Source organism: Tenrec ecaudatus, chromosome 14, assembly GCF_050624435.1.
Source record: "Tenrec ecaudatus isolate mTenEca1 chromosome 14, mTenEca1.hap1, whole genome shotgun sequence".
Classification (NCBI taxonomy): domain Eukaryota; kingdom Metazoa; phylum Chordata; class Mammalia; order Afrosoricida; family Tenrecidae; genus Tenrec; species Tenrec ecaudatus.
In genome coordinates this window covers 31,443,422-31,469,698 of record NC_134543.1, presented here as the reverse complement: position 1 = coordinate 31,469,698, position 26,277 = coordinate 31,443,422, and the positions used below count along the sequence as shown (strand labels likewise).

The 26,277-nt window shown below is 37.5% G+C and overlaps 1 protein-coding gene across 7 annotated transcripts in view; it reads left to right on the top strand.

The window, feature by feature from the left end:
* Window positions 1-21,693, top strand: part of RBM25 (RNA binding motif protein 25) — a 45,642-nt gene extending 23,949 nt beyond the window's left edge. For all 7 annotated transcript variants that reach the window (XM_075531446.1, XM_075531443.1, XM_075531450.1 and 4 more), the window contains 13 exons: window positions 2,903-3,088; window positions 5,732-5,785; window positions 6,001-6,084; window positions 9,435-9,721; window positions 11,543-11,759; window positions 11,863-11,952; window positions 12,943-13,016; window positions 14,361-14,511; window positions 16,743-17,067; window positions 17,413-17,687; window positions 18,222-18,320; window positions 19,407-19,454; window positions 21,266-21,693. In XM_075531446.1, coding sequence (XP_075387561.1) covers window positions 2,903-3,088; window positions 5,732-5,785; window positions 6,001-6,084; window positions 9,435-9,721; window positions 11,543-11,759; window positions 11,863-11,952; window positions 12,943-13,016; window positions 14,361-14,511; window positions 16,743-17,067; window positions 17,413-17,687; window positions 18,222-18,320; window positions 19,407-19,454; window positions 21,266-21,358 — 1,983 coding nt within the window. In that variant the 3' untranslated portion in view covers window positions 21,359-21,693. The remainder of the gene's footprint in view (window positions 1-2,902; window positions 3,089-5,731; window positions 5,786-6,000; window positions 6,085-9,434; window positions 9,722-11,542; window positions 11,760-11,862; window positions 11,953-12,942; window positions 13,017-14,360; window positions 14,512-16,742; window positions 17,068-17,412; window positions 17,688-18,221; window positions 18,321-19,406; window positions 19,455-21,265) is intronic.
* The last annotated feature ends 4,584 nt before the right edge of the window (window positions 21,694-26,277 follow it).

The window sequence follows — 26,277 nt, the reverse complement described above, 5'->3', positions numbered from 1 at the left end:
TGTGCTTGCTTTCTACAGTGGAGAAGAATCTGGAAATCTGGAGTGCGTATATGTCTGAAGAAAAAGAAGCAGAGCTTTAGGCAAAATATGTCAGTTTGTGGAATGGTCTCTAACCAATAATAACTTAAATTTTTGTGATACCTGGTTATTTTCTTTTTAAAAAAACACTCGAGAAATTTGGTTTTTAAGATTTTCTTTTAAACTTTTCACTATTTCTTTATAAATGTAGTTATTTGCAAAACGGTGTAGTTAATGCTAAATAACTTTTTCTAAGTTATGCAAACTGACCAATATTTCAATGTTGGTTTGAGCGATGGTCATTATATAGAGAGGACTCTGGATTCCATAGCTCCCTTCCCCAATATCAGTCAAATAGACTGGGGCACTCATGGGAAGGAGTTCAGGGTGAAAGGAAAATGCCTGCAATAGTATACCTTCATGATACAGAACTTAAATCTGAACTGAACAGCTGAGTAGGATGAAAAAATGCCATGTAACCTACTGTACAGTTGATATTTAATTTAATCTTGGAAAGCAAGGTATCATTGAAAGGCTTTTGAGACAGTTTTTAAAAATGATCAAAATATATAGATAGAAGAAAGGAACACATTACCATAGTTGTAGTTTATTATTTTTTTAGCAATTAATTTTAACAATTACCATCCTTAGGTAAATTACCAAATGCCAAGTAAAAAGTTGGCCTCAAGAAGAGTGGATGACCCTTACAGAAGGGTCACGGGGAGGAGACGAGCCAGTCAGGGTGCAGTGTAGTAACGATGAAACATAAAACTTGGATCTAGTCCTTTAACGCTTCCTCCCCCTTACTATCATGATCCTAATTCTACCTTACAAATCCAGCTAGACCAGAGGATGTGCACTGGTACAGATAAGAACTGGAAACACAGGAAATCCAGGACAGATGAACCACTCAATGCGAGTAGTGTTACCCGGAGGGGAAAGGGAAAGTGGGGTAGAAGGGAGAACTGATCACAATGATCTACATGTAACCCCTTCCCTCGGAGACAAACAACAGAAAAGTGGGTGAAGGGAGACATTGGATAGTGTAAGACATGACGAAATAATATTTTATAAATTATGAGGGTTCTTGGAGGGAGTGTCGGAAAAGGAGGGGAAAAATGAGCTGATATCAAGGGCTCACGTAGAATGTTTTCAGAATGATAACATCTACAAATGTGCTTGACACGATGGATGGAGTTGTATGAGCCCCCAGTGAAATGATTAATTAAATAAAAGCCAATTGCTTACTTTTCAAGAATAAAAGAGAGTGAGGGGAAAGATTTGAGAGTAAGAAACTTTTATACTGACTAGTTCAGTAACAACTAGTGCCTTAAATTGAAGTTTTCTGTGTTATAACCTATCTCATTTTTCATAGTTGAGGGCAAAGTAATCTATTTTGAATCTTACGCCATCTCATACACAGCGCTTAATAAAACTTTCTAGAGAAAACAAGAAAGACTTGTTTAATATATTTCCTTTGGACAGAGTGGTGTGGCAGTGTTATGAAACCACTGCTCATTGTTATTGCTAAGGAATTAACATGATGTTAAATTCACCCTGGATTTATTTTAACCAAGAAGCAGGTATTTGTGCAAAATTGTGTGATTCTCTGTATCTGTGAGAATGTTCTGGATATATATTTTCATGAAGTATCTATTTTGGGGGCAGGCTTGTTTGTAGTTTTAATTTAGAATGATGAGTGACTTTTACCTGTTTTTTATCAGTTACGTTATTGTCGAAACATTTCCTGTACACTTCCCATGTTTTACATCGTTACTTGATAACACCTGGGGATTACTGAAAGTTTTGAGGTGGTTCTCTGCTTACTGTTTCACCTGTATGAATTGGAGAGTTTAACATTAAGGTAGAAACAAGTAGCACATTTGAAGCTGTTACTTTCTTTTTCAAAGACATAGAATTAACAATCTGAACATCTTTAAAAATCATCGAAGCCCTACAAGCATTCAGTACTTAGTTGTGACAGCCATCACGACGTAGACTTAATTACAAAAACATTTTAATGCAGTATTACATGCCTGGGTCATGGGGAGGAAGACTTGTATAGTATTTACAATTACAGGAGCAGTGGCTACGTAGGCGTTGACATGTTGGGCTGTTAAACTTGAGACCAGCCATTCTTCCCCAGCAGCTGCTTCACAGGAGAAAGATGCGTTCTTTTCCTGTAAAGATTTACTGCCTCAGACCCACAGGGGCAGTCTTCATAGGGTTGCTGAGTCAGAATTGACTTCATGGCACTGAGTTTAGCTTTCTTATTTTAGAAACACAGCTTTTATTTATTCAAAAAAAATTTTTTTGGAAACACAGCTTTTAAAATTAAGTTGGTAGATTTTTTAACGGTTGTGTGGATGTGGGGAGAAAGCTATGATTTCAGTGCTACCATATCTGATGCTTGCATTTTGTTGTATGTAGTTGTCTGGTGCTTTTTGTATACCCAGTATAATACTGTTTTACATAGTAACCATTGTAGCTTGTTTTACATGGTAACTATTGTAGTTTACACAAAATTGTGTGTATGTCTTTTTGTAAGGATCAGTTGTTATTTTATAAATATTAACTTAATGTTTAACTCTTAAGACAGTCTAAAACTGATAGTCCTGCCATTTAATTTTTTTAGTTGATTAGGAGCCAGAAATACAGGTCTCAGGGGAAAAGAGGGAAAGAAAATGAAGTGCCAGTGTATTAAGAAAATAAAGCAAATGAAGTTTAGTCTTTTTAAGTTAAAGATTAAAGCCAACTCTATAATAGAACCTGGGCATATTTTGGAGGACATATTGTTTTTACTTTCTGTTTGTGAACTTTTACATTAAAATGTCTAAATTCTCTCCCCCCCCTTTTCTCTCTTGACATTGCCTTGTTGCTTAAGAATGCCAGACCAGAGACCGTCACTACTGATGATGAAGAAGCCTTAGATGAAGAAACAAAGAGAAGAGATCAGATGATTAAAGGGGCAATTGAAGTTTTAATACGTGAATACTCCAGTGAACTGAATGCCCCCTCACAAGAATCTGACTCCCACCCTAGGAAGAAAAAAAAGGAAAAGAAGGAGGACGTATGTGTTACTGATTTTTGCCAAAGCAGTTGATTTCTTACGATGTCACTTTTGTGCTTTGATTACATTTCAACTCCAGAGGGATAAATGAAGTGACTGCCCTGTTTTGCCTTATAACTCCCTAGTTGTGGACCTGTTTCTGTTCCAAGCTAGTCTCTGCATTGGGGAGTTTCACGTATTCTTCACTATTCAGCCACCATTCCTCCAGAAACCAGTTCTCAGTTTTGTCCATGTACAATAACAGTGTTGAACAGTCAACTAAACTAGAGTACTAAGAAAGAAGAGTATACAGTAGGATGTCCAGGTTGAAAAACATTTTGTTTTTTTATACTCATTTTGTTAGATGAACTTAGTAAAAAAATCACAGGAAGTGTTCTTTTTAAAATATTAGAAGAATTTTATATCCATTTATTTTTAATCGTTTTATTAGGGGCTCATATAATTTATCACAGTCCATACATACATCCATTGTGGAAAGTACATTTGTACATTCATTGCCCTCATCATTCTCAAAACATTTGCTCTCCACTTAAGTCCCTGGCATCACGTCCTCTTTTTTTCCTCTCCCTTCCCCTTCCCCCTCCCTCATGAACCCTTGATAATTTATAAATTATTTCGTCATATCTTGCCCTGTGCAACGTCTCCCTTCACCCACATTTCTGTTGTCCGTCTCCTAGGGAGGAGGTTACATGTAGATCCTTTTAATCGGTCTCCTTTTCCACCCACTTTCCCTCTATACTCCCAGTATCACCACTCACCCCACTGGTCCTGAAGGGATCATCTGACCTGGATTCCCTGTGTTTCCAGTTCTTATCTGTACTAGTGTACATCCTCTGGTCTAGCCAGACTTGCAAGGTAGAATTTGGATCATTTAGGAACTAGAGGAAAGTTTATTTTTCATCGTTGCTACATCACACCCTGTCTGGTTCATCTCCTCCCCGAGACCCCTCTGCAAGGGAATCTCCAGTGACCGACAAATGGGCCTAGGGTCTCTGCTCAGCACTCCCCGCCTCATTTACTGTGGTAAGATTTTTTGTTCTGATGATGCCTGTTACCTGATATCTTTGACACCTTATGAATCGCACCTGCTGGTGTGCTTCTTCCATGTGGGCTTTGTTGCTTCTGAGCTAGATGCCGCTTGTTTACCTTTATGCCTTTAAGACCCCAGACACTTTATCTTTTTTTTTTTTTAACATTTTATCAGGGGCTCATACAACTCTTATGACAATCCATACATATACATACATCAATTGCATAAAGCACATCTGTACATTCTTTGCCCTAATCACTCTCAAAGCATTTGCTCTCCACTTAAGCCCTCTGCATCAGGTCCTTTCCCCCCCCTCCCTCCCCGCTCCCCCCAGACGCTTTATCTTTTGATAGAGGGGCACCATCAGCTTTCTTCACCAGATTTGCTTATGCACCTATTGGTCTTCGGTGTATATCCATTTATAGTGATTTTCTAGGGAGACAAAATTGATATTCTTCGGGTTTGTTGTCTTATTAGACACTCTTCAGTTTTCTTTGTGCCCAATTACATTTCTGTTACTTTTTGTTCTTTTATTTTTTTAATTTATTGGCGGCTCGTACAATTCTTATCACAATCCATACATACATCCATCCATTGTGTCAAGTACATTTGTACATTTGTTGCCATTCTCAAAACATTTGCTTTCTATGACTTTTTGTTCTTAATGATTATAAAATCCCACATATTGAATCTCCATTCTTGAAATAGTGTTACTTGGAGTCTGTTAAGCCTATAGCAAGTAAGTTGGTTCTGACTTAACAGTGACCCCTAGGCCAGAGTAGACCTGCCTCATAAGGTTTCCAGGACTAAGGTAGAATTGTTCTGTAGAGTTCTGAGGTTGTAAATCTTATGGAAACAGACTATCTCATCATTCTGAGTGGGGCTGAGTGGGGTCAAAATTGCCCACTTCCTGATAAATAGCCCATTACTTAATCCAGTGGGTCACTGTGGTTCCTTTTGGAATCTCTTGGTGTTAGTGCTAATCTGTTCAAAGGTATAGTCATGTAAAGGGCAGTTGAAAATGTTGGCAAATTGGCAATACCATTCTTACTAGCTATTGTCTACCAACTCAAAACCCAGGGCCATCAATTCAATTTGTAACATCACAAGCCTGTAGGATAAAGTTGAATTGTCTCATAGGGTTTTCAAGGCTATAGATCTTTGCATCTCCAGCACAACAGTTGGATTATTCAAATCATTCACTGTTCGGTGGCAACTGAGAACTATTAGCACTGCATTACATTACCAGGGCTTCTTCAAGTGTAGTAAGCATGAATCCACTGCCTTTGAGAGGATTCTGACTCATAGAAACCCTGTGTAGGGTTTCTGAGACTGTAAACTTTTATGGGATTGAATGCCCTTGTCCTTGTCCTGTAGAGTGGCAGGTAGGTTTAAACCATCAACCTTGACCCTATTAGGATTCCTTTTCATGCATTTTTGAACTTCCTATTCCACTATTTGGGATGATTGAAGGGGCTATGGAGTAGTGGATTTTTTTTTGGTTGCTATTGAGAAATATCAGAGAAATACTGTTTTGCTTAAAATGTAAGCATTATTTTGTAGAGCAGTGTGAACTCTTTTTTAAAAGATAATCTTCGTGGATTTTTCCGCAGATTTTCCGCAGATTTCCAGTGGCCCCACTGATCCCCTATCCGCTCATCACGAAGGTTAGTTTGTTGTAGCTGTTAACATTCACGAGGCTTACTTCTAAGTGTCATAGTTGTGATTCTTGCCTATTTAATCTTTCAGTGTCTGACTTCAGATTGTTAGGTGTTCTACTGTAAAAGGTCTATTTATTTACCCTTTCTTTGGTAACCTTTACAAAGAAGTAACTGGTTGGAGCCTGATTTTAAGTCTTCCCCCCGTCCTATTTGTCTTTCAGGAGGATATAAATGCTATAGAAATGGAAGAAGACAAAAGAGACCTGATATCCCGAGAGATTAGCAAATTCAGAGACACACACAAGGTAGTATTCTTATTTTTTTCACTTGATACTGAACTAGACTTTTTACAGAATCCAAAGCAAGCAGTCAAAAAGAAAATCAACTTTGCAATAGAGTTATTTTAAATGTGTTTTATAATAGGTCTAATTGGTAATTAGCTAGAAACCAAGAAACAAAACGAATACCATATTAAAGTGATCCTTGACATAGTGGGCTTACTGTTTTCAGTTAATGATTGCTTTGCAGTCATCTCACTTTAATATGAATGAAAGTCTTTTTGGGATTAGATTTAAACATCAACCTCAAGACCAGGTTTAAACTGAATTTTAGTGGGGCAAGTAGAATGACATACACTATAGTAGTATATTTCTGTGGCAGTTTAGTCCTACAAAAACCTTATCTGTAGAGCTGAGATAAAATTTAAGGTTTATGTTTGTGTAGATTTAAATTGAGGGGGAAATTTTTTTTAAAGTAGGCCAGTGGTTACCAGACTTACCAAATTTTAGATGCATGGAAGAACTGTAAATTCCCTTAAAGCTAATCTATTCATTGACCCCCACCATTATGATAGAGATCATATGGTGACTAATGCAAGATGAAACTCTCAGCTTGGAAAGTAACAAGGAATAGGATGTAAGTATGCGCTTCTGTTTTTTATTATATTTATGGATGCCCCCTCAGAAAAATATGCAAAGGGGTAACTGGCTTGGAAATGGTGTATTTGTACATAATAAATCCCACTCACGAGTTTTGCCTATGAAAGCTTCTCTCATTGACAGTGCATCTGTGAATGTTCGCTGGTATTGAAGGTAATGCTTACAGATGGTGAAATGCAAATACTGCATGAAATAATATCGTTTGATATTAGAGGCAATAATATGTTACTGTTTCTTGTAGACTGAGGTTGGCCTTTGACTCAGTGAAATGTGTTGACTTTTTCTTTTCAGTCAATCATGCTCACGTTGACAATTTTATGAGAATGCTGCATTATCCAGACACCTGGCTCTAGCTCACATACACAGTACTTTTCCTGTCATTCAATGTTGTCCTCAAAAAATTTATTTTGAGAATTGAAAGGTAGTCTGTGGGAAGTCCTCTTAGGTAAATACTTTTGATTGGTTCAATATTGAAGATCAGGATCTGTGTAAGCTTGAAAATGGTATACAGTTGTGTGTGTGATTTACCCCCTTTTTGTTATTTGTTAAACCCTGCCATGTTATTGATAAATTATGAGGAAATCATGATTAAAAATAATAATTTAAAAAGATCTTTGCTTCATAATTTGAGAAGCTGTCAGGCATTTGATTGCTTTTCACTTGCGGTGGGTGGGGGGAGAAATGTCTTGAATTTCAAAAACATCCTTTAACCAAAAAAAAAAACAACGGAAAGGACAAAAAACAGCACACTTCTATTGGGATGGTCTGATTAAAGGGAATGTTTGGTACTTTAATGATTACAAAATGAGCTCAGTGAACCTTTGCATGTTTTGGTATGAGTTTATTAAATAACCACAGACTGTCAGGGTTAGCAGCGTGGCAGGGGGCGTCCATTTACAGCACGGACGAGTCTGAAGAGAGAACGAGGTAAGATCTATGGTTTTTAATCTGTCCTTTTCATTGCCTCTTAATTTTCTTACGTCTTTCAGTAGCTATTCCTTTCCATTTTTCTTCAGGGTCTTTTTTCCCCCCCCTTCAAATATATAAATACTCAAGTGCTCTATTTGTAACACTTTAGGAAAGCAATTGGCACTGACTAGTTTCGTTCATTATTTCATTTGCTTCAAACAAAACTTTTGAGTAAGAGTCCTAAAACAAATCATTATTACCATAAGTGAAATTATATTTAAGAAATAAGTAGTGCAGTGAATAAGCAGGAGTTAAAAATAAAACAAAACAGGAATCCCACAAATTATTATTGGAACAGCTAAAATAATCTGTAAGTATCATTTCAGAAATTAAACATTTCTTTATAACTGTATGACACTGAGGTAAGTTTTATGTAGTCTAGCCTCATTTAACAGTGTAAGTTTTTATGTTGCATTAGAACAGTTTCCAAAATGAGATTTAGCCCCTATAGTTTTCGCCTTTCTGTTCTTTTTTCTCTTTTTCCTTTTCTGTGTAATTTCAACATATTCAGTATTAGCTTTGCCTGCATTCTATTTTTATATTATAGACTGGTAGAGTGACTGAATATATTGATCTCTTAAGCATTAGCTTTTCTTTTGATAATTCTGTCAGCTTTTCTTTGATAATTCTGTCAGTCCTCTGATCCATGAGCAGGAGCAAAAGTATCTTAACAGGTAAGATTGCTTTTTAAAGTTGTTTTAAATGCTTTACGTAACAAGAAAAGACATTTTATTATTGCAGTTAAATTTCATTTCAGTGACACTAAACATGGAACCAAATGGATTAATGTGTTCTGTTTTTCCTGTTGGGTTTTTTTGTTTTGTTTTTTCCCCCTGAGTTTGTGTAGAAACCTTGTGGTACACTGGTAATCTTGTCAAGGTACAAACATCGTCTGACTTTGTTATTTGGTTTATTTGTGAACCATGTACTTGCTCTTCCTCCCAGAAACATAGCTTGTAGGCAAGGTTAATCCCGTGTTGGCGATCCATGTTCTAACACAGCATCTGTAAGTTAATGCATAATCGTTGCTTCCGAGGATGGATTTATCATTGTTGATGTAATTTTCATTGTTTTATAGGTATTATGGGTAAAATTAAGTTAATGAAAATATTATGTACATTTTCTGTTTGAAGTGACTGAATTTTAAACTTTGTATTTGGTGAGCTATACATCTTGTAATGGAGGAGTTCATGTTTCCGTAGAGTATATTGTGGCGGAATTCAGCTCATTTCCCTTTTGGAGGGTGGTAACAGGAAAAGAAAAAAGATAATTTTGTTGCATTATGGTGACATGACTTTTCCTTAAGTCCTTTCTCAGTCTCTCAAGTAGTAAACCTACAGGTAATGGGAAGCCTGGGATGTAATGAGTATTATTATTACAGTCCCACTGATTTACAGATATTAATATAACTTGATTAAGTTTTAGTTAATTCTTGCGTGATTGCATTTCAAGAAATTAAGGATCACCACATTGCCCGTGATTCTTTTAGTTAATGCGTAGTCATAAGTGTCCAGCCACACTTGACACAATCTCCCAGCATCCAAGATTGGAGATTCCTGCTCTGTACAGAATATGGTGTGCAAGAAATATATCTAGTTTTGTGATTGTTTCAGTTTGGATTTGTTCAAGTGGAAACCCCATTTAGTATTAGATTCTGGTGGTTTGGTACTTGGGGGGCAATGCACCAGGAGTGATTTGAACACGGGAACTACAGAGTTAACTCTAAAAGTGCTTTTATTGGTTTCTAGAAACTGGAAGAAGAGAAAGGCAAAAAGGAGAAAGAAAGACAGGAAATTGAGAAAGAACGGAGAGAAAGAGAGAGGGAGCGTGAAAGGGAACGAGAAAGGCGAGAACGGGAACGAGAAAGGGAAAGAGAACGTGAACGAGAAAAGGAGAAGGAACGGGAGCGGGAACGAGACCGTGATAGGGATCGTGACCGCACCAAAGAGCGCGAGCGAGATCGTGATCGAGAGAGAGATCGGGAAAGAGACCGAGAGAGGAGCTCAGATCGAAATAAGGATCGGAGTCGATCAAGGTAAGGTGTTACGATCGCTTTCATAGAGCCACAGGTCAACAGTTTTCTGTAGAATCATTTACGTTTATGTATGCGATGAGAGCGCTGCTTTATCCTTGCTCACAGTGACACAGCCACGCAGCACTGGTTAAGGTTACAACTGAGATCTTTATGGGAAACAAACTCCATCTGGATGCCGAATATTCTGGGTAAAGAAATGTACCCGGTGGTCTTCCTGGATTGGTGGGCATTTTTCCAATTACCCATTGAAGGGCCTAACACTAGGAAATAAATATGTTTTACCACCATTTTTATTCGCTTAGGTCTTTATTTCAATCTATATACTACTTGGACTACTTCAGTTTACTTCCTTGCTGGCTCTAAATTTATTCTCCATTTCTCACTCCTAGACAATGTTAATTTACTTTCTTTTGCAAGCTAAATTTAATGTCTCTGTGAACAGTTTGTCTACCTGGTTTTAGCTGAGTCCACCTACCATGTTGTTGCAGGGGAAGTTCTCCGTCCTTGCCTTTCTTTCTCGTTTGATAGACTTGTTCATTAGAATTTGATCTATGTGAAGTTATATCTGTCTTCACTATGTACATGTATGCAAGTATTCCTTCTTAAGTATGTGTTCTACAATTTGGTTATCAGTGAATGAAATATTTGAGACCTTCATTTCTATTATATATGATATAATTTGTTGTGTAGCATGCATTTCATCATACTCATGTACCAAATGATTTCTCATATTTTTGTTGTTTTTTTTTTTTCAAGTTGGCAGGTACTTTGTTACCACTTCCAGTTTACTGCTTTCGAAATTCCATGTCTAAAATTAACAGCAAATCACTGAATTCAAACTTTAATTTGATCAACTCATAAACTACCAAATTTTTCACTCCTGAAAAAAAATTCGCAATGAGTTTAATCATCTATTCTTTCTCATACCCTGCCCTTATAAGCTAGAAATATTATCTACAGCTTTTCTTTCTCTGTAATCTGCTTTACATGGCTTGACTTGCAACCTGGGACAGCCAAGGAGCCAGCAGGCGGGGTCCTTGGAGCCCCCGATTGCCGTGGGCAGGCTCTCCGCCTCCAGCCAGGAGGACAAGCTTGGCCCGCGCGGCCTCTTCCTCCCACTGGCGCCTCGGAAGCTCTGCCAGGCCGGGCGCCCGCTGGCCCTCTATGTCCATATTCTTGTGCATGTCTTAGTGACATCACTTTCAGAAAGCGATGTGCACCTCACCCCTTGTCAAATGAATGACTGGATCACTCTTACTCTATCCTTACTCTGTTGTATGGCTATTTGAGACTTCATATAAAGTTGACAATTGGATTGTTCTTTTTTGTAAAGAATTTTGAGATTTACATCTGGATTACATTTTAATTACAGATTGCTGTTGGTAGTGATAGTTTCATTGATTCCTGCTAATCCATGAAAATGGAACTTCCCTCATAGAGGTCTCTTTTAATGTCTTAGTTTCCTTGTGTATATCATTTATGTTTGTACTTTGTTCTATTCCTTGGGTATTTTATTATTTTTAGTCTTTTAGGACATTTAGATTATCTCCAACATGATGTAATATTTATATTTTTCTTTAAGGATGGGACATTATTTTTGTTTTCATAGTTATCAGTAAGCATTTAGAAACCATTCCTGAACCTTGGAGTAGAAATAATAGTATACATTTACCTGATTGTTAAAATTTTGTAGAAATTAAAGCCTTCATTCTGGCTTGTAGGCTTAGTATGTCTTACAAGATCTTACTGTTTTTTGCTGTGATTTTTGTTTTTGTAAGGAAAACAGTAAGCTGACAGGAAGGTTTTGTTTTGTTTACATAGAGAGAAGAGCAGAGATCGTGAAAGGGAACGAGAACGAGAGAGAGAACGAGAGCGGGAACGGGAAAGAGAGCGAGAGAGAGAACGAGAGCGGGAGAGGGAACGTGAGAGAGAGAGAGAAAAAGACAAGAAACGGGATCGGGAAGAGGATGAAGAAGATGCATATGAACGGAGAAAGCTTGAAAGAAAACTCCGAGAGAAAGAAGCTGCTTATCAAGAGGTAAGTGGAGGAAATGTTTTTATTCTTGCAGTTTGGCTGTCAACATTTTAGCTCTCTTTGAGCAATAATTTAAAAACGTCTCTAATTTTTTCTCTTTTTTTAGCGCCTTAAAAATTGGGAAATCAGAGAACGGAAAAAAACCCGAGAATATGAGAAAGAGGCTGAAAGAGAAGAAGAAAGAAGAAGAGAAATGGTAAGATTGTGATTTTTTTTTTTAATGACATTTTTCTCAGATAAAAATCACATCACCTCCTTACTGTTAAATAAAAGGAATAAAAACCAACTAACTTATTATTCCCAGTTAATCGATAACTATTATTACATGTTTCAAACATTTCAAACTTTTCCTACATGTAAAATTTTCTAATTTGAATGCAATCGAAATGACACTGCCATAGACTAATATATCAAATAATTTATAAAGCTTCCTTTGATTCAGAATCCGCAAAATAGTTGAAATTTTGGGGAGCTTTGAATATTCGGTAATTTGCATAGTATTTGAGTGAAACAAATAGTGTGCTGAGAGAACTGGTTTTATAAATAAAAATTAATGTGTATATAACACTTATGAATTATATATTCATATATGAACTTTAATCCTTACATCGCCCTGCTATTCTTTCATCGAACTATACCGTAAATGTAGAAATGAGTTCTTGCATTTGCATTTATGTGGTTGATGAACTATTTTAAGAGTGAAGTGTTTGGCACAGAGTCACAGCTTCAGAAGCCCTGTGTCACAGTTGTACTCTGCTCTTACCAGGGTCACTATGAGTCAGAATTGACTCGATGTCTGCGGGTCTTTCTGGGACCTTACAAGATAAAATTATATAGCATCCTCGACCTGTGAAATAAAATTAGAAATAATTTTGTCCAATCAGTAAAATCAAGTAGGATAGCTTTTTCAGCTTTCTTTCCTAGTGTTCTCAGTTTTCTTTAGATATAATGGCTGTACTTCAGACAGAGGTTGTTCATTGTAGTATACAGTGTGGTTTTCATTCACAGATAAGTCTTACTGTCACTCGGGTAAAAGAGAAAATAATATATGATGTGCTAATGTACTTTTTTGTTACTTAGTGTGATTGAATGAGTAAGGAAAAATTATTCCCCCGGAAGAGAATTAAAGGACAGTCTTTAAGACTTTTCGGTTAATATTATACCTTTGTTGTTTTATTCTTCGAAGGCTAAAGAAGCTAAGCGATTAAAAGAATTCTTAGAAGATTATGATGATGATAGAGATGATCCCAAATATTACCGGTAAGAAACCTCTTTATAAAAGTACTTATATTTTGAGGTGTTTATCCCTTGTCACCCCAGAGCCTTAGGTTTGTTTACGAGCTGATAATTGAAATCACTGTAGCTGATGATAAAATAGCTTATGTAGTTGCATATGCACATCCTATTTTCAGGAGGAAATAAAGTTACTGGAAAATGATCAGCAGTTCTTAGCATCTTTTTTGGGAAAAATCTGATTCAGATTTATTTTAAAACATTTAAAAAAAGTCGGGATTGCAATCAATGTCATTAATCAAAATATATAGGAATGACTGAATGAAAACTAATGTAATGTGTAAAGCTTTCATACAAATCACAGTAAATTAAAAAAAGTATTGTGCAATAATTATTTTTTCCAACAATGATATTGATAGCTATCTAGGGTTGTCTAGAAATTTTTACTGCAAAAGGTTTAAACAGGGCTACTTACCAGGCCACACCCACTAATGTGCAGTGAAGGCTGTAAAGCTGGACTTCTCTCAACACTTTGCTCCCCTAACACTTTCCAGCCCACTCTAGCACTTCACTGCCCTGGAATGGTTCTTCTAGTCCCTGTTTGCCTGCCCCAAAGTCTGAACAGTGCTTTGGTTTTACTTTATTTCTATTGTAACTGATAAACAGATGTGTAGTGTAGGTATTTGATATATAATTGCGTTTATACACAATACTATGTAATTAATTTTGTACAAAATATTCAAAAGACGAGTTGGCAATTTAAATAGAGTGTTTCCCCCCCCCCAAAAAAAAGTAATAAAAATGAAAGTGCTCAATGGTTTGATTTTAAAAGTTAAAGTTCCAAAAGAGGGGAAAAAATAAATTACTGAAGGAAGGAGAATAAGAAAATGAAAGTGCATAATTCCAATTACCTGAAACATAATAAAATGCTATCTAAATATACAAGTATTTGTAGCCTATACTTTCTGATAATTCTGCACCACCTTCATTTTTGTACTAGGAAAATAATTAAATTGAAGAGACGTAACCATTCTTCATGGTACTAGTTCTGCTTGAATTATTTTCTCAGTAGAGTATCTAAGGAAAGACAAATTAAGTGCTTAAGGTTTCCAAACGACAACTGTTCTCTTCCCTCCTAAAGCTACATTTGTACACTTAGACTGACTGAAGAACAAGGGTAAGAAAAAATGGTAAAATATTGCCTTCTTAATAGACTAACATGTAGAGAACACATTGACTTGGGCATTCTGTAGACACAGGAGTCTGCAGTCAATTAGCATATCATGTATAGCATTAGGAAAAAGTCCTGCCAGGGGCATGTAGAAAGGTTGATGTGGATATTACATGATCCTTACTGTTTTTTTCTTGCAGGGGAAGTGCTCTTCAGAAGAGATTGCGTGATCGGGAAAAGGAAATGGAAGCAGATGAGCGTGATAGGAAGAGAGAGAAGGAAGAACTGGAGGAAATTAGGCAGCGTCTTTTGGCAGAAGGACACCCAGACCCAGATGCAGAGCTCCAAAGGGTAAGAGATTCTCAGATCCATAACTTTGGTTTCTATAAGATCATCACTTTATATTAAACAAATGATAGCGTACCTAATTGAAGAAGATACTTAATTCTTATATCTTTCATGATAATTTTTGGATTATATTATTTTCCCACTCCTATTTGCAATACTGATTGATTTAGGATTTTTAATTCTAAACATCTTTTTTTTAACCATTTATTAGGGGCTCATACAACTCATCACAATCCATACTTATACATACATCGATTGTATAAAGCGCATCTGTACATTCTTTGCTCTAATCATTTTCAAAGCATTTGCTCTCCACTTAAGCCCTTTGCATCAGGTCCTCTTTTTTTTAATTCTAAACATCTTACAGACATCTTAATGCTTTCCTTCCTCTAATCAACAAAGTTAAATGAGTTGTCTTTTCGTAAAACTTGGCTGTAAAACTCTTTCCAGTAGTTTTCTTCTGACTCTTAGGACTTTATGTGGTTTCCATCTGTCCTTTCTTGTGCCGCCTCATATTTTTGTTTTAAAAAATGTTTCATTCACGTTTTAGCAATTAAACACTTTTTAATTATATGTAAAGACAAGATGTTAGGTATTCTTGGAATTAAGGATAGTATAATTACAAAAAAGATCTTAGTTTTAAATGTGTCCAGAATTGAATAATACAAATTCTTTTTTTTTTAATTTTAACAATTTATTAGGGGCTCATACAATTCTTATCACAGTTCATACATATACATACATCAGTTGTATAAAGCACATCTGTACGGTCTTTGCCCTAATCATTTTTTTCTCCTCTTTTCTTTTTTTACATTTTATTAGGGACCCATACAACTCTTATCACCATCCATACATATACATACATCAATTGTATAAAGCACATCCATACATTCCCTGCCCCAATCATTCTCAAGGCATTTGCTCTCCACTTAAGCCCCTTGCATCAGGTCCTCTTTTTTTTTTCCCCTCCCTCCCCTTTACCCCCTCCCTCATGTGCCCTTGGTAATTTATACCTCGTTATTTTGTCATATCTTGCCCTATCCGGAGTCTCCCTTCCCCCCTTCTCTGCTGTCCCTCTCCCAGGGAAGAGGTCACATGTGGATCCTTGTAATCAGTTCCCCCTTTCCAGCCCACTCACCCTCCACTCTCCCAGCATCGTCCCTCACACCCTTGGTCCTGAAGGTATCATCCACCCTGGATTCCCTGTACCTCCAGCCCTCATATGTACCAGTGTACAGCCTCTGTCCTATCCAGGCCTGCAAGGTAGAATTCGGATCATGGTAGTTGGGGGGAGGAAGCATCCAGGATCTGGGGGAAAGCTGTGTTCTTCATCGGTACTACCTCGCACCCTAATTAACCCATCTCCTCTCCTGAACGCCTCTATGAGGGGATCTCCATTGGCCGACACTTGGGCCTTGGGTCTCCACTCTGCACTTCCCCCTTCATTTAATATGGTATATATATACATATACATATACACATATATACACACACTTATATCGTTGTTGTTTTTTTTTTTTTGCATGATGTCTTATACCTTGTCCCTTGGCACCTCGTGATCGCACTGGCCGGTGTGCTTCTTCCATGTGGGCTTTTTTGCTTCTGAGCTAGATGGCCGCTTGTTCACCTTCAAGCCTTTAAGACCCCAGACACTATCTCTTTTGATAGCCGGGCACCATCAGCTTTCTTTACCACATTTGCTTATGCACCCATTTGTCTTCAGCGATCCTATCATGGAGGTGTGCAGTCAATGATATGATTTTTTGTTCTTTGATGCCTGGTAACTGATCCCTTTGGGACCACTGGATCACACAGTCTGGTGTGTTCTTCCATGTGGACTTTGTTGCTTCTGAGCTAGATGGCCGCTTGTTTATCTTCAAGCCTTTAAGACCCCAGTCACTATCTCTTTTGATAGCCAGGCACCATCAGCTTTCTTCACCACATTTACTTGTTCACCACTTTGGCTCCAGCCGTTGTGTCGGGAGAGTGAGCATCATAGAGTTCCAATTTAATAAAAGAAGGTATTCATGCATTGAGGGAGTGTTTGAGTAGAGGCCCAAGAAAGTGTTATATGCTTTTCATTGATATAAGCCATGATTTACACTTTACTTTTACTTTTAAAAATGGACAGGTTTTTAATCTATTGATAAAATGTATAAGTACAAATTTCAGACAGTTTGAAAACTAGCTTTTCTGAGGTCTTTCTAATTAATGAGATTATTTTGTGGTTATAGATGGAACAAGAGGCTGAGAGACGCAGGCAACCACAAATAAAGCAAGAGCCGGAATCCGAGGAGGAGGAGGAAGAAAAACAAGAAAAAGAAGAAAAACGAGAAGAGCCTGTAGAAGAGGAAGAGGAGCCAGAACAGAAGCCCTGTCTCAAACCGACTCTGAGACCCATCAGCTCTGCGCCGTCTGTTTCCTCGGCCAGTGGCAATGCAACCCCCAACACTCCTGGAGATGAGTCTCCCTGTGGTATTATCATTCCTCACGAAAACTCACCTGACCAGCAGCAGCCAGAGGAACATAGGCCAAAAATAGGACTTAGTCTTAAACTGGGTATGCTATCGTTTTCTTCCCTTTTTTTCGTCCTGCCAAGGTCTAAGTTTTACCTAAGGGAAAGTAATTATGTGGTAGGTAGATAGAGAACTACTCATGCGTTTCTAGCTCATGATTGTTTTCATAGTTCTACTAGTGATCCTATATCTGCAGCTGCCTCAAGTTCTGAGAAGAAGTGAAAGTTAATTTTCTAGCACTTGTGAGTAGTGAGCTACTTTTTCCAGTTGGGATCTTTCTCTGACACTTGTGAAAGTTGTTTTTTGTGCTGTTTTTGAGGGATGGTGGGTTGTAAGATTTTATATTTGAAGAGTATTTTATTGGGCTAATGTGATGATTTTACTGTAGGTGCTTCCAATAGTCCTGGTCAACCTAATTCTGTGAAGAGAAAGAAACTCCCTGTAGATAGTGTCTTTAACAAATTTGAGGATGAAGACAGTGATGACGTGCCCCGAAAAAGAAAGCTAGTTCCCTTGGATTACGGTGAAGATGATAAGAATGCTGCCAAAGGCACTGTAAACACAGAAGAAAAACGCAAGCACATCAAGAGCCTCATTGAGAAAATCCCTACAGCCAAGCCCGAGCTCTTTGCCTATCCCCTCGATTGGTCTATTGTGGATTCTGTGAGTAGCCATGCTATTGGGAATGGATTTGAATACAAGCTCATTTGATTTATTTTGTCATTGGTAAGGGAAGGGATAATAGCATTGTTGGGACCTTGACACCAAATAAATGCCATGGCCAAGTTATATTACTGGAAGATCCTTAGTGATACCTTCGTTACAGTGAAGCCAAGCTATTAAAACATTAGAACCAAGAAATTGTATCTTGGTATCTGTCTTTTCATTTAACTCAGGCAGACATTGTGGTGAAAGAAAGGTTCTTGGTTAATATGGATTACAGAGAGAAAATATGTATTAAACAATTTATACTAGTGGCATGATTTTGCCCAATGTCTTATTTTTCCATCTTTTCATGTTTAAGCTTCCTTCGGAGGCCTCAACTGTTTATATGTAGTTGTAGTGACTTGTATTTTAGCATCAATTTTGAATAGTAAACATTCCTCAATTAGTTTTAAGAAAGACAGGATATAGAGTTGGATAAAACTAATGAGAAACTGAAAAGTAATGAAAAATTAATCACAATTTCTTTTCCAGATACTGATGGAACGACGAATTAGACCATGGATTAATAAGAAAATCATAGAATACATAGGTGAAGAAGAAGCTACATTAGTTGATTTTGTTTGTTCTAAGGTTAGTATTTTAAATTCCCACACTTGCTTTTCAAATCAAGACCATGATTTAGTTTAGTGATGGGCTAACTTAAATGATTTAATGAACCACACACTCTCATTTCAGGGATCAAAGATCACTGAATTAATAAAACTTAAAACCCCAAAACTCACTGCCATCCACTCATCTCAATGGCAAACCCTATAGCATAGGGTTGAACTGCTTCATGTGGGAGTAGAAAGCCCTATCTCCCTCAGAGCACATGGTGGTTTCAAACTGCAGACCTTGTGGGTCATAGCCTAACGCATAATAACTACACCACCAGGGCTCCACAGAACTAACGGATGCTGCCAATTGTGCGCTCTTCTTTGGACCCTGAGACAGTCCTGTCCTTGAAGTCTATGTGAGAGTTGATGGAGGACTTTGTGGAGAGAACCTGTGATTATCTCCTCAACCTCTATCACTCGGGAGAAACAAATAGTCTACATAGCTTAGTTGTCTATATGGATTGATTGCTGCTTCATGATAGGCTTGGTGCTTGGTAAGCATCTTATATGGACCCTTTCAACCTTCTGACCACCTTAGGGAAGTATAAGTTGCTAATGTAATCATATAATCTCTATTTTATAGATGTTGACTAAGTATGTTTGCAGAATTAAGCTTCCAAAACCAATGTTATTAATTACTAAAATGTATTATCTCCTCCCATTAGCTCCTGAAAGTAAAATCTCATGACAGTTACTGTAGAAGTGCCATATTTCTGCAATATACCACTTTTATATATAACTAATTGCATTTCAAGGGAATTATATTTTCTTCCTAGTATTCTCTCAATTATTAAAAGCGTATGTAACCTGCCTTTTCTACTTGTAATTCTTGTTGTAGCATTGAAACTTAAAACACTTGAGTTCTGGCTTTGAAGCAGGAGGGAGAGGAGACTTTAGTGATTCCAATGTCAGATTTTGGTATCCCATTTCCATTAAGAGAGTTGGATTCTGAGTAGCCTAAAAGGAAGTTTCAATACCAGTTTGAGAGTATGCCCCTTAAAATTTCTTTCTATATTGCTATTTTCATAATTTCATCATCATAATTGCTTGTTTATTTCAGGTTATGGCTCATAGTTCACCTCAGAGCATTTTAGATGATGTTGCTATGGTAAGTTAGAAGATTGCCGTTTCTAGTATTTTATTCATGTGAGAAAAAAAAAGAAAAAAATTATCTTACTCTAATTTTCTACATGTGTTGGTTTCAGCTGGTCTTTTTATATAGTCATGAATTAAAATTTAAATGTTGTTATCATTGAATATCATTACATAGCACTAGAGATTTTTCTTTTTCATCTGCTTTTTCCTGCTTGGTGTTTATAAGTTTAAATATATATTTAGTTGCCTACTCTTGTGTTAAAAACATAAATCACCCTGACTCTTTCCTGACCGTTTACATTTAATTTGCACTAACCACTTGCTGTTGAGTTAGCCCCAACACAGCACCATGTGTTAGAGTTCAACTGGGGCTGCATCGGCCCTTCAATGGTTGATTTCTTGAAATGAGATCACCAGGCATTTCTTTCAAAGCAACTATGGATGAGGGGTTATGATTCAATGATGGAAGCTTACATTTTGAAATACAGCCAAGGATAGGGGAAGGGACAAAGTGGGGTTCCTAACCAAACGGAACTCCCAAGTCAAAATGTTTATCGTTAAGTCACTACCTGATGTTTGCTACAGCTAATACTTTTTTTCTGCTGAGCCACCCAGATGAAACTGTTTGAATTTCCGATAAAACATTTGTGGTGTCTAGTTGTCTGTGAAATAATTAAAAAAGGGACGTGTGGAAAAGCCCCACCCTTGAGAGTAGAACCTGAAGTGGTCAGAGCCCCAGCTGCTGTGCAGTAGAGAGGAGGGATCATGAGTGAACCATGGTGTAGCTTTCATTCATCCTTGGCTGAGTTGCCTTCATTTTTAGTGGCGATTTCATGTGTCAATCTTATTCATGTCTGAATCTATTGAAAAATTCTGATTCTTAGAATACAGTTAGTGAGACTATGCATTCCCTTCTGTGGGCTTGGTTTCTCTGGCTCATTTTTGATTCTTGTGAGTAGAAAACAGCTGAGCCAGTGTTGTCTGCCAGCTCTGTTACAAGCTCTTGGCCCCATAGGTGTTTCTTAAATGGGTGGGGAGTGTGAAACTTTTACTACTGTATATACTGGAGTATAAGCTGAATATTAGCTGAGGGACCTAAGTTTACCACAAAAACTGCATAAAATGTGCTGGAAAACTCGGCTTATACAGGAGTGTGTACGGTAATTTTTTCAGTAGTAGTACACTCTAAATGTTCACTTTTCCAAAGTATATGTGCCTTTCCTCATTTTGTACTGTTTAAAGAACTTTGGTTGCATTTTGCGCCTATATTGTTTCTATTAATAAACTGTGTGCCATGGAATCAATGCTGACTTTGAGCCAACCTCCTGTGGGTTTCTGAGACTGTAACTGTTGATGGGATAGAAAGCCCAACCTTCCTCCTGGGCAGCTAGCTCTTGGTGGTTTGGACTGCCTACCATGCATATTGTAACTCCACTCGTAACCACCACACTACCAGAGTGCCAATTGCTTTCTTTAAAAATTGTTTTGTAGAACTTTTAAAAGACATGTTGAAATATCAACTCTATACTATAAATTAAAGATAAAGTGGGTCAGAAAAGTACTGTAGTGTTTAATGTTTAGTAAGTCATGTAATTCTACTAAATTTTTTCAGCAGTTATATAGCCAATACATTTCTTATAATACTCAAAAAGTTTGTAATTTCTTGTATTTTTTTGTTGTATATACAGCAAATTAGTTTCATTACTCATATTAGAGTTAAGTCATTTTCTTGTCAGTAAATTCTTATAACTATTTTATACTGGGCCCAAATGGTGGAGATGTTAACAATTGTCTTTCTGTCTCTTCTCTCTCTCCATCCCCTAGGTACTTGATGAAGAAGCAGAAGTTTTTATAGTAAAAATGTGGAGATTATTGATATATGAAACAGAAGCCAAAAAAATTGGTCTTGTGAAGTAAAACTTTTTTTGCATTTAGAGTTCCATTTCAGATTTCTTTTCCATCATTCAAAGGACATGGAGTTTTTCTTTGTCCTCAAAGACATTTATGAGATCTATAATTTTTTTTAATGTAGAAAATGTGAATTTTTTTTTTTTTGGTCCTCCAATTTGTTGCTGCCCTATGTACTCCCTTGATTGTAAAGTCATCTGCATCTTACTTTGGTTCTCTTTATACTCACCAGGTACAAATTACTGGTATGTTTTATAAGCTGCCGCTGCTGTACACAGCCTATCTGACATAATCTTGTTCTGCTGATTTATTCCTTGTAAATATTAAAATGACTCCCCAATTCTTTTGCAAAATTGCACTTAATATTGAACTGTACTGTTTAGGAAGCAACATTTTAATCAAAAGAATACCGGTAACACCTCTTACTCCCTTTTAATCAGAAATGGCAAATCTTCATGAAGTTGTGGAATTTTAAAAGAATGCAAAAATTGGTGGACAATCCCTTTTTACAATATCTCAAGTGTTTTTGTGTGAATGTTTGTGAAAAAGACCTAATTGGACTTTTGAAGGCTCCCTTAAGCAGTCTTAATTGAAGGGTAGAGTTACAAAGGAAAAGTTGTGCCAACCCACTGTCTGGGATAAATTAGGTGATTCGTCTCCCACAGAATTGTATTGTGTTGTGGTGAGCAGCAGCATCTTGCTGCACGGAAGGGGCTTCCCAGTTTATGCTTGCTTCACACATGCTCTTTGAAAGGAGATGAATCATAGTGATGCTCCCCTTTTATTTATGAATGAGGTAAATCCTTGGATTCTACAGAGCTTTATTTGATGCGTTCTTTTGCATGGAATTGATCCTTAATTTTGGTGTATCCCTTTGGAAAACTTTTTAAAACTTCTTTCCAAAAGCATAAACTTATACCCCCCCCCAAAAAAAAAACCCACCCCCAAAACCCAAACCAATAATCCTTTTAAAAGAAAGGGACTTAAAAAAAAAATCCCAAAACTAAAACAATGGAATTATCCAAAATTAGACAGTAGGGAATTTGATTAACAAAAATCCAACTTCACAATTCACAAGGTTTACATGTTAATTCAGGGGGTGAGGTGGGGTGGCTTTTTGGCAGTTATCAACCACTACTAACTTTCGTTCTATAATAGGTTTGTATCATGTCTGTGTCTGTGTGTGTTTAAGCTTACACACACACACAGAGTTTTATTTCTTCTCATCAGTGTCTAAAAGTTTACTGATGATGTTCTTGGAGACACTGTAGTTCGGAACTTCACCAGAGAGCAGAAGGGCCTGGAGTTCAAACAGTTCCTAGCCCAGATAGGTGCCAGTGCTTCTCCTGGCAGTGCATGCATTTTAAAGGAGGACAGAGCGCTGTGCTAGAGAGTATCCCTGAGCTCAAGTTACTAGAGTTTTTACAACTTCAGAGGACATTTGAAAACACCGACCTTAACATTGGAATATGAGGTGGTTGCATTATGTAAATATTTCAAATATTAAAAATGTATATATTTGATCTAAGACTCATTCTTTCAGTCTTGTTAAATAAATGGCATCATGTTGTAATTGTGTAGTGCATACTGAAAATTTTTAAAATTGAATTTTTGATGGGCTTGATAGTGATTCTAAGTAAGTAGCTGAATGTCTAAGAAGCTATTTATAGATGATCTATCCAGCTACAGAAATATATCCATTTTAATTTATGTAAATTACATAAAATTCTGGTTTCTGAAGAAATTTTCAGAAAGATTCCCCTTGATATTTATAAAAGCATACCCCCTTTTTTCCAGTCCACTACCACTCTCACAGCAGTACAAACCCTTCTATTTAGCAGTTTGCTACATTTTTCTTTGTTAACATACTGCCCAGTCATTACTTCTAAGGCTGTGTTTGTTTACCCATAATTAGCATGTGGGTGAATTCATTTCCCTTAGTTTGGTTTCTTCATTCTTAAAGCTATACTTAAGACCACCTACTATTGTTGATTCCGACGAATAGCGGCCCTGTTTGCACTGACCCTTTGGGTTTCCAAGCCTGTCAGTGACCTCATTCTATGTAGTGGTTTCAAAATGTTGACTTTGTAGTTATAATAGCTCAAGCTGTATAACCCACTATAGCAGCTGTTCTCAACCTGTGGGTCGCGACCCCTTTGGGGGGGGTCAAATGGCCCTTTCACAGGGGTATCATGATTCATAACAGCAAAATTATAGTTAATGAAGTAGCAATGAAAATAATTTTTTTCAGGTTTATTTATGTAATCGTTTTATTGGGGGCTTGTACAATTCTTATCACAATCCATACATCCATTGTGTCCAGAACATAACGTACGTACACTTGTTGCCATCATCATTCTCAAAACATTTGCCTTTTACTTGAGCCCTTAATATCTGCTGCTCATTTTCCCCCTCCCTCTCCACCTCTCCCCCACCTCATGAATCCTTCATCATTCGTTAATTATTATGTAGTCTCGTATTACACTGTCCAATGTTTTTCCTCCGCCTTCTCTGCTGTCCCTCCACCAGGGAGGAGGCTATAAGTAGATTCTTGTAATCAGTTCCCCCTTTTTACCCCACATTCTCCACCCTCCAGGCATTACCACTCTCACCACTGGTCCTGAAGGAGTCATCTGTTCTGGATTCCTTGTGTTTCCAGTTGCTATCTGTACTTATGTACATTCTCCGGTCTAGCCAGATTTGTAAGGTAGAATTGGGATCATGATAGTAGCGGGGAGGAAGCATTTAAGAACTAGAGGAAAGTTACATGTTTCATTGTTATTACCCTGCACCCCAACTGGCTCATCTCCCCAAAAACCCTTCGGTAAGGGATGTCCAGTTGGCTACTGATGGGGCTTTGAGTCTCCACTCTGCACTCACCCACATTTTCAATGATACGATTTTCTGTTCCTTGATGCTTGCTACCTGATCCCTTCGACAGTTCGTGGTCACACAGGCTGGTGTGTTTCTTCCATGTGGTCTTTGTTGCTTCTGAACTAGATGGCCACTTGTTTATCTTCGAGCCTTTAAGACCCCAGACACTATATCTTTCGATGGCTGGGCACCACTGGCTTTCTTCACCACAGTTGCTTATGCACATGTTTGTCTTCATTGATCGTATCAGGGAGGTGGGCACCCATGAAAATAATTTTATGGCTGTGGGGGTTCACTACCACATGAGGAACTGTCACGGCATTAGGAAGGCTGAGGACCACGGCACTATCGGGTTTGGTTTGTGGCAGAACCTCCAATTCAAGCATAGACACGTCTGTAGCAGAGTAGGTGTGGTCACAACTAATGGGGTGAAGACTAGGGAGATGGAGTCAGGTTTCTCCACCAGACGTGCTGTGAAAAATCTTTCCTCATAGTTTCTTGGCTTTCAGAATTTATGTAAGAGTACACAACACATAGGAAATGTCTGATAAATTCCTTGGGCTATTGGACTTGGTTTTCTTATTTTTTTTAACATTTTATTAGGGGGGGCACATACAACTCTTATCACAATCCATACATATACATACATCAATTGTATAAAGCACATCCGTACATTTGCCCTAATCATTTTCAAAGCACTTGCTCTCCACTTAAGCCCTTTGCATCTGGTCCCCTTTTTTTCCCCTCCCCACTCCCTCCTCCCTCATGAGCCCTTGATAATTTATAGATTATTTTGTCATATCTTTCCCTATCCAGAGTGTCCCTTCACCCCCTTCTCTGCTGTCCGTCTCCCAGGGAGGAGGTCAAATGTGGATCGTAGTAATTGGTTCCCCCTTTCCAACCCACTCACCCTCTACTCCCAGTATCCCCCCCCCCTCACTGGACTTGGTTTTTATTTTGCATAAACCTGTGAGTTCATATGTTTAGAAACCATTTTCACACGAAAACCATGACAGTATAATTCTTGAAGTGTTATATAAAAAGACTTTTCACAAGTTTAAAATTCATTTTAAATATATCTTTTTATAGGGAGAAAGGTCATTTTTCCTCAAGTTTAATAGGATTGATTGAGATGGACATTATAACTTTCTCATGCAATATTAGGTTGATTCCCATTCATAACAAAATACTATTTCTAAGGCTTATTCTGAGACCGCTTCTATTTACTCACTGGAGCTGCTAACCCATACTGCCTCGCCCACAGTGGTGCTTGACATCTATGGGCATCTATGGACAAATAAAAGTGCTAATAGAAAGTTTCACAGAATTAAAGCAGTTTTAGGAGAAGCTTGTGTAGTGTGGATTGAAAAATACCAGTAAACTCTGTTTTCCTGTTCTCATAAGAAAAATCAGTACTTTTATGTTGGAGAGTTCACATACTTCATATAAAAGCCTTTTTTGTCTCCTGGTAGTTGGTTAAAAGATTTGACCACTTGTGACATTAGGTGGAACTGCTATAAAGAAAGTTTCATTTTGTTAATGATATGGAAGCCAGTTTTTTTCTCTCAATGTTTTTGAGATTACATTTAATGGAACCGGCACAAGCAAAACTTGAAGAAAAACTGCAGGTGACTAGGATACAGCTAAATCAGACTCCTCCGTATCCACTCAGTCACCAACTTCTCTGCGAGAAGGGCTAGGCTTTCTGCTCTGTCCTGTAGGGGTCACTGAAACAGTCCACGGCAGTGAGTGAGTGAGTGAGGGCCTTCTCTGAAGAACAGTGCTGGCAATTTTAGTGTAATGTGGCATGAGAAGCTATTACGTGTAGAAATGTTAATGAATTGGACCTCCTGGAATCATTGGTGTAAAAAACTACCTTTAGTTTTCTAATTAATAGGTTCTGGCATTACTTCTTTGTGACTGAAATCCGTTCTTCCCATTTATTATTCAGCAAATTTGTACTCCCTGTCTGTTTTCTGTCACTTTATTAATCGTGTTTCCGTTTCTGCTCCTAAATTCAGTGGCCACTCAATGAATTTCAGCTCTTCACACAT